General features: G+C 41.7%; 1 protein-coding gene and 1 pseudogene across 2 annotated transcripts in view; both read right to left on the bottom strand.

Moving 5' to 3' along the window:
• Positions 1–4354, bottom strand: part of LAMP3 (lysosomal associated membrane protein 3) — a 28722-nt gene extending 24368 nt beyond the window's left edge. Inside the window, exons 1-2 of one of the 2 annotated variants that reach the window (XM_069104788.1) lie at positions 4171–4354; positions 1–413 (exon numbers count right to left, since the gene is read on the bottom strand). The exon at positions 1–413 is cut by the window's left edge and continues 426 nt beyond it. In XM_069104788.1, the coding sequence (XP_068960889.1) occupies positions 1–413; positions 4171–4216 (459 nt within the window). In that variant the 5' untranslated portion in view covers positions 4217–4354. The remainder of the gene's footprint in view (positions 414–4170) is intronic. The other variant, XM_069104789.1, reaches the window with a different exon arrangement.
• LOC138174179 (nucleoside diphosphate kinase homolog 5 pseudogene) lies at positions 1537–3671 on the bottom strand (annotated as a pseudogene).
• Positions 4355–7852: the final 3498 nt, after the last annotated feature.

The raw sequence follows: 7852 nt of genomic DNA, 5'->3' as shown, positions 1-7852 counted from the left end.
AGGAGGAGGGGAAGTATCAGCATTCACAGAAGTGGTAGTTTGAGCTGCCATGGTCGTCTGAGCCATGAGTGTGCTTGACCATTCTGTGCGAGGTCTGGTGGTGGATGACCCAGGAGCAGCTGGGGTGTCTGTATTTGTGGTAGTTGTGGTTTGGGTGTTTTCTTGTGGCACCTTTGTAGTTCCATCAGTGAGGGTTGTTGGACCAGCTGACTGTGTGTTTGTTTTCAGAGCTGCCTGGGTTATTTGCCACCTGGAAGCAGTGGCGTGGCTGTCTGTTGCTCCCATTTGGAAAGTGTCCTGGGAGGCACGACTGGTTGGGTGGATGAGGGAGGTTTCTGTGGTGACATGGCCTGAGTATCCACTGACATCTACCAATTTCCTATTCATTATACCACTGTAGTAGCTCAAAATTACTGCAAATAAGGAAATGAATGGATTAAAAGATGATCACTGATGTGGGACTAGAAGGGATTTTTAGAGGTCATCTGATCCAATCTCCTTATTTTACTGACCAGGAGACTGAGGCCCATAGAGGTAATGTAACTTACACAAAGTCACACAAGTAATCTGCATTTGAACTCAGGCTTGTTACTCTCAGTTTAGCATTTTTCCCATGGTACTATGCTATCCCATAATAATCATGGGATTTTTTTACAACCACTGAACATTTTATAAAACAATAATTTGGCTAAATTTCAAAGTCTTGGTCTCCCCCACCCCCTTTCTTAATAGACTCTCTCCACACCACACCTGAAACTTGATCCTGAAATGTTGGTCCACAAACACTGCTCTGTGTGCTCACTTATTGAAGGATCCACCTGGAACAGATGGACTAATGTAAATTCTGTGGACAGTGGGACCAGCAAACAAGGGATAAATGGTCAAGAATCTAAGCCTCAATCATCCCACTGTTCCTGGGGAAAACCAGATGCTCTTGGTAATAATTTCCTGATTGGGGATAGCCATTATGTAATCATTATCTTTGGTAAATGAACAGGAGGGGAATATTGATTGGAAACATCAGCATTATGCCCAATTTACAGGTGAGGAAACTGTGGCCAAGGAGTTAAATGATTTGGGGAGCTTCTCCCAGAGAGTGTCTGAGGCGAGATGTGACCTCATGGCTTCCTAACTCCACGTCCATCACGATTCACTTGGCCAGCTAGTTGCCCATACGTATTTAACCCTATATTAAATAATTACAAAGGAATATGAGGGAGGGGAGGGGAAGGTGCTAGCAACTGGGGACATCAGGAAGGGCTTCATGTAGAAGATGGTACTTGAGCTGAGCTGAGTTTTGAAAGAAAGAAGAGATTATGAGAGGCAGAGATGAGGAGAAAGTACATTCCAAGCAGAGGGGCCAGACCATGCAAAGACCTGGAGATACGAGGTAGACAAAAGGCAAAAAGCCAGACTACAGAGTGTGAGAAGGGGATTAATGAATGAAAAGACTGAAAAGTTAAATTGAGGGCAGGTTACAAAGGCCTTCCTATTTACACTTCTGCTTGTACTGAAGAAGAATTTTTACATACTTACTTACATACATACATATATATATCCCAAATAAAGGGCTGGTTTGTACTTACAAAACTCTGAGAGTCCTGCTGATTGATCAGATTTACATTTTAGATAATCCTTAGCAGCCTCTCCTACAGGGATGGACCCAATAACTACATTAAGAAACATAAATTGAATTTCTCTTTCTACTGCAGCAGAATTTTTACTTCCATGAAAGGCATTCCTTAGGTCCTTGTCCCTCGCATAGACTGTCCTTAAACTCTCTGAATGTTTTTCCTTAGCTTTGAAGCTGTTGAACAATCCACTAGCTCCTGCCAATAAGAGATTGCCTTATTGTGGGCTAATATTATAATAACAAGTGGACCAGAACTCTTGTATGCTGTTAGACTGGGAGAAAACATTTTCCCATACTGTACCACTTAAAAGTGGCTACACCATTTGGGGCTAACGTAGCTTTTCCTTCTCTGAACAATGTGAATCAAGATCTGAAGAGGATATATTCTATCTCCTCTTCTTCATCAATAATAAACGGCTTGATAATAGCCAAGGATCTTTCCACATGGATCTCAGCTGGGGGCTGGTGACTTTTGTACAACCCTCCCTCACTTAAATCCCATTCACTTGCAAGTCAGGCATCACCTTCCTAATTTCCTCTTCGAGAATGAAGGACAAATAACAATGACCACAGTGAGTGGGGGCATTCTGGCTTTTTAGATGGATTTCAAGTTTCTTGATGAGTGTGAACTGTGATTCCTCTAAAGTATCACTGGGAAAGTTGGTGACCAAATCAGGGTCTTCTATAACATGCTCCAGGTACTTCCCAGATAGTCTTTTGCACAAATTGTCATCTTGATTATTCTCACTAGACCTACAGAGATTAAATGAACAAGATTTGAGACTAACTGTACAGGATCCAAATGGTGACCCTATTTCTGGATGAAGAGAAAGTGGCCTTTTAATAACACTTTTCAAAAGGAATATCTTTGGTTACCACATGTCCCAGCTTTTGGTTTGGAAAACATGGTCATATAGTCAAATCCATACTTGTGATTTATGGCCAACCTTGGGTGAGAAGGGCTCTTTTATCCACTGGAGTCCAAGAATAGCTAGTTTCCTGATTATTTAGGGGCCTCTAAGGATTCATGGCATACATTCTGGGCTACAAAGAAAGTGGAAGGAAATGGAGAGAAGGGAGAGAGGAAGGAGCCCGTAGTGGGGGGGAACAGGAAGGGGCATGACTTTACAGAGTTTTGTTTGGTGACCTGGAATTTGAACTTAAATAAATTAGAAAATCAGTTGTTTGAAAAAAAATTTAAATTGTGTCAGCTCATCTAAGCCCGCTGATCTGACTGGTGGCTTCCCTTAAATATTGAGAATCAAAATTAAATGCTCACTGCCAAAGTCAGACTGTGGAGAAATAGTTTATCCTCCTTGGGCCTCAGTTTCCTGATCTACAAAATGAGGGCTTTGGACTGTATGGACTCTGAGGTCCTTGCTGCTTCTAAATTCATGATTTTATGACCTTACAGTTTTAATTAAATTCAAATCAGCAAGATTTTTATTAAGTATCTTCTACAAGATCAAATACCATGCTAGATACTGGGGGTGTAGAGACAAACATAAAATAGATCCTGCCTTTAGGCAGTGGGGTGTGAAGAGGTGCTGGGGGGAAGCATGGGAGCATTGATTAAGCACCATTGATATGCCAGGCAGAGTGGTAGGTGGTGGGAATACAAAGAAAATCCCTGTCCTCAAGGAGCTCACACTCTAATAAAGGAGACAACATACAAACAGTGATCTCCTGGGAGATATAACACCAGGAGTTGAGAGAGATTAGAGCTGGATAAACAGAGTGAAAATCATGTATCTAGAGATGATGATTGAATGCAATGAGTTCATCACCAAAATGGAGCTTGCCTACTTTCCCATCCTTTCCTGCCATCTGGTTGTCCCCCCAGGCCATCTCACCGACTGCCTCATACCATCCTCTTTAACCCCTCGGACCCACCTCCTCCCATCTTTTGCCCCAGACACAGTTATCAAACCAATAGTGCCTTTACTTCCAGAAATGGCATGTCTTATCCATGATCTCACCATGTCTGTGACTCCCCAGACCAAAGCTTCCTTGTCTGGTCACCACCTCCCACATGCATCGTCTTGCCCTATTAGCATGTAGGCTTGGTGAGAGGAGGGCACTGGGCTATTTGTAACCCCAGAGCCTAGGACTGTATCCTGCCCATTGTGAGTGCTTAATAAAAACCTGGTCATTCCTTTATTCCTCAGAGTCACATAAGTAGCACATATCAGAACTGTGGATCTTCTGAATCTAAATACAAGCATTTTTTCCCATTGTATCAGTGAGTGTCTTTGCCTTGACTTAGTTACAAGCATATAGAATCACAGTTCTGATTGAGAGATGGAAAGGAACATTGAGTTCATCTCTAAATTCACCCTATTCTTACAGATGAGTATAAAAAGACTTCCATGAAGCCACAGAAATAGTGGCAGAACTGGGATTTCCACCCAGGTCCTCTCATTCCCAATTCAGTGCCCCCCCCACCCAATCACCTCCAGTAATATCAGGAGATAGTAGGTGGATGCCCTGACTCATTTACTAGCCATCATAGTGTTCTCAGAGTACATGTAACTTACCAGCAGAGAAGACAAGTATTGCCAGCGCTGCTAACCCTTTCTTCATGACTGGGCTGGATGGTTCTGAGGATGGCTATGGGGAAGGTTCACTGCTGCTGCCTCTCTCAGGCTTCCCTGAGTTAAAAACTTAAAACCACACACTTGGTGCTCCTGAGAAGTCATGTGAGCACAAGGAGGAAGAGGCAGCTTTAGTCCCACACATTGCAGAAGTAGCAGATGAAAAGGAAAGAGGTTTGTGGATTTTTCTGGGGCCTCCTCTTCAATTAGAAGCCAGAGCCAATGGGGTCAACTAACTCTTCATGGCTCTTGTGGGACAAAGGCTGCTTTTCATCAAGGCTTCTAGTGTTTGCAAAGGATGACAAATTCACGTCCCCCAGAGGCTTGAGCACCCGAGTTAAACACTTGATGACAAGAGCTGGACTCAGGCCTCACCTTCCTTTTCTCTTATCACAGACTCTCCTTTTCCTCAAGGTCCTTAGAGGGTCCCCGATCTTCTTGGGGAACATTGTGAACTAGACCTGGGGCAGATAGGTCACAGTGGGACGTAAGCCTCTCACAACTCAGGCACTCTGAGGCCACATCCGTGATCTTGGGTGACACATTTAGACCAACTAGGTCTTGGCTTCTTCCTTTACAAAAATGGGGAAAACATCACTGACTTAACTCACATTATTTTCAGTGGTGATAAGGAGCAGAGATTTAGGCATACTGATTAGATTTGTCAATGCTGCTAAACAACTAGCCAGTCTACTGTAAGATAGAGTGAAGTTCTTGGCCAACTAAAGTTCTGGGCTGAATCTGGTAAGAATTCAAATCAATAAGAATTCATTAAGTGTCTACCATATGCAAGATGCAATGATGGGGATACAAAGGAAAAAATGAAAATTAACATGATAAGAACAGGAGAGAAAAGGCATCTCTAAAAAAATTGTGGTATTTGAGTGGACTGCAAGGTCAATGAGTCAACAAAGTGTCGTGGGCAAACCAGAAGGAGATTCTGAGCCTCAGTATGGTGGAGTAGGCAAATGACAACATCAGGACCCTCCACATGCCTTAGCATAGCCAGGGGAACCAGCAGACAGCTCTGAGAACTACATGCTTCAGGGCAGCCCTGGGGAAACAGGTAGATGTCAACCCCATGAGTACCTAAGCAAACAGGCAGCTGCCAGTTCCTGGCTGCTATGCTTCAGGGTAGCCCCATGCAAACAGGCAGCCTCTGGAGGCCAGATCACCATGGGAGTCAGCGTAGCCCTGGGGAAATGCAGAGACACCCCACCAGTCTCAGCACGTGCTAGACACTACCACTAGGACCCCAGCTCAGCACCACACCCTTATGGCCCCCAGCAGCACCAGCCAAGATCTTCCAAGTGTAGCATCAAACATGAGGGTCCCCTATGAACTCGAGGACAGCACCAGTGTTGTCTGGGTAAACAACCAGGACTTGCAGCCACTGGCACAAAAGCCTGAGATGGTGCTCCTTCCTCCCCGGAGACAGAGTTCTAATTTAAAAGAAAGGAGAAAGGAAAAAAAAGATGAGCAACAACAAAAAGCATCTGACCATACACAGTTATTCTGGTGACTGGGAAGACCGAGACACCAACTTAGAAGAGGACACCAATGTCAAAACATTTATGGGCCAAACCCTAAAAAAAAAAAACAAAAACCAGGATGTCGTGTCACTCCCAGAAAGAACTCATGGAAGAGCTTAAAAAGGAGCTTAAAAATCAAAGAAAAATTGGGAAAAGAAAAGAGAGTGATGAAAGAGAATTATGAGAAAAAACGTCAGTGACTTGGAAAATAGCTGCTTAAAAAGTAGAATTTGCCTGATGAAAAAGGAAGTACAAAAGTTAACTGGGGAAAATAATTCCTTAAAAGTTAAAATTGGGCAAGTGGAAGCTAATGAGACATCAAGAACCAATCAAACAAATACAAAAGAATGAAAAAATAGAATAGAATGTAAAATACCTCATTGGAAAAACAACTGCACTGGAAAACAGATTCAGGAAAGATAATCTCAGAATCAAAGGAGCCATAATCAAAAAGGAGGACCTGGATGGCATCTTTCAAGAAATTATCAAGGAAAACTGCTCTGATATCTTGGAACCAAAGGGTAAAATAGGCATTGAAAGAATCCACCAATCACCTCCAGAAAGAGATCCCAAAATAAAAACTCCAAGGAACATTACAGCCAAATTACAGAACTATCAAGTCAAGGAAAAAATACTGCAAGTGGCCAGAAAGAAACAATTCAAATATCAGGGAGCCACAATCAGGCTTTCACCGGATTTAGAAGCTGCAACATTAAAGTATTGGAGGTCCTGGAACATGATATTCTGGAAGGCAAGGGAGCTGGGGCTGCAACCAAGAATCACCTACCCAGCAAAATTAAGCATAATATTCCAAGGGGAGTATATATATTCAATAAAATAGGATTTCAAACTTTCCCAAGGGGAAGATCAGAATTCAACAACAAAAACTCCAAACTTTTATCCTCATCAGTATTGGCTCAAAGAGGATATAATATACACAATCAGTTGAATATAGGAATCTATCTTACCTGGCAGGAAAACAAGAGGGGAGGAGATTAAGTAAAGGCAGGGTTGGATTGGCAACTGGCAAAAGAGAGGGTAGATTAGGGGAGGTAGTAGACAGAAGCAAAACACTGTTGAGGAAGGAAAGGGTGAGAGGAGAAATGGAACAAACAGGAGGAAAAACAGGATGGTGAGACATACATAGTAATCATAACTGTGAATGTAGATGGGATGAACTCTCCCACAAAACCAAAAGTGGATACCAGAATGGATCAAAAACCAGTATCCTACTATGTGTTGTTTACAAGAAACACACTTGAAGCAGAGAGACACAGAGTAAAGGTAAGGGACTAGAGCAGAATCTATTATGCTTCAGCTGAAGTAACAAAACAAAACAAAAAACAGGGGTAACAATCCTGATCTCAGACAAAGTAAAAGGAAAAATAGACCTAATCAAAAGAGATAAGGAAGGGAACTGCACTATGATAAAAGGTGCCATAAACAATTAAACAACATCAATACTAAACATATATGTATCAAGTGGTATAGCACCTGAATTCTTAAAGGAGTTTAGTGAGTTATAAGTTTGTGATGAAACAAGAGGTAGAAAGCATTACAAAATATAAAATAGATAATTTTGATTATATTAAATTAAAAAGCTTTTGCACAAACAAAACCAATGCAACCAAAATTGGAAGGAAAGCAAAAAGCTTTATATATATACTATTATTTATTTATATACTCTTTATAGCAAGTGTCTCTGATAAAGGCTTAATTTCTCAAAAATATAGAGAACTGAGTGAAATATGTAAGAATACAAGCTATCCCCTAACTGATAAATGGTCAAAGGATATGAAGAGGAAGTTTTCAGATGAAGAAATTGAAGCATATGAAGAAATGCTCTAAATCACTTTTGATTAGAGAAATTCAAGTTAAAACAACTTAGAGGTACAACCTCACACCTATCAGATTGACTAATCTGACAAAAAAAGGAAAATGATAAATGTTGGAGAGAATGTGGGAAAATTGGGACATCAATCCACTGCTGGTGGAGTTGTGAATTAATCTAACCATGCTGGAGAGCAATTTGGAACCATTCCCAAAGGGCTATAAAACTGCATACCCTTTGATCCAGCAATACCACTAATAGG

The sequence above is a fragment of the Petaurus breviceps genome, unplaced genomic scaffold (assembly GCF_028583685.1).
Source record: "Petaurus breviceps papuanus isolate PSGF00001 unplaced genomic scaffold, PetGlider_PUasm1.0 688, whole genome shotgun sequence".
Taxonomy (NCBI): domain Eukaryota; kingdom Metazoa; phylum Chordata; class Mammalia; order Diprotodontia; family Petauridae; genus Petaurus; species Petaurus breviceps.
The sequence above is the reverse complement of the archived record's forward strand: the minus strand, read 5'-3'. Positions and strand labels throughout refer to the sequence as shown.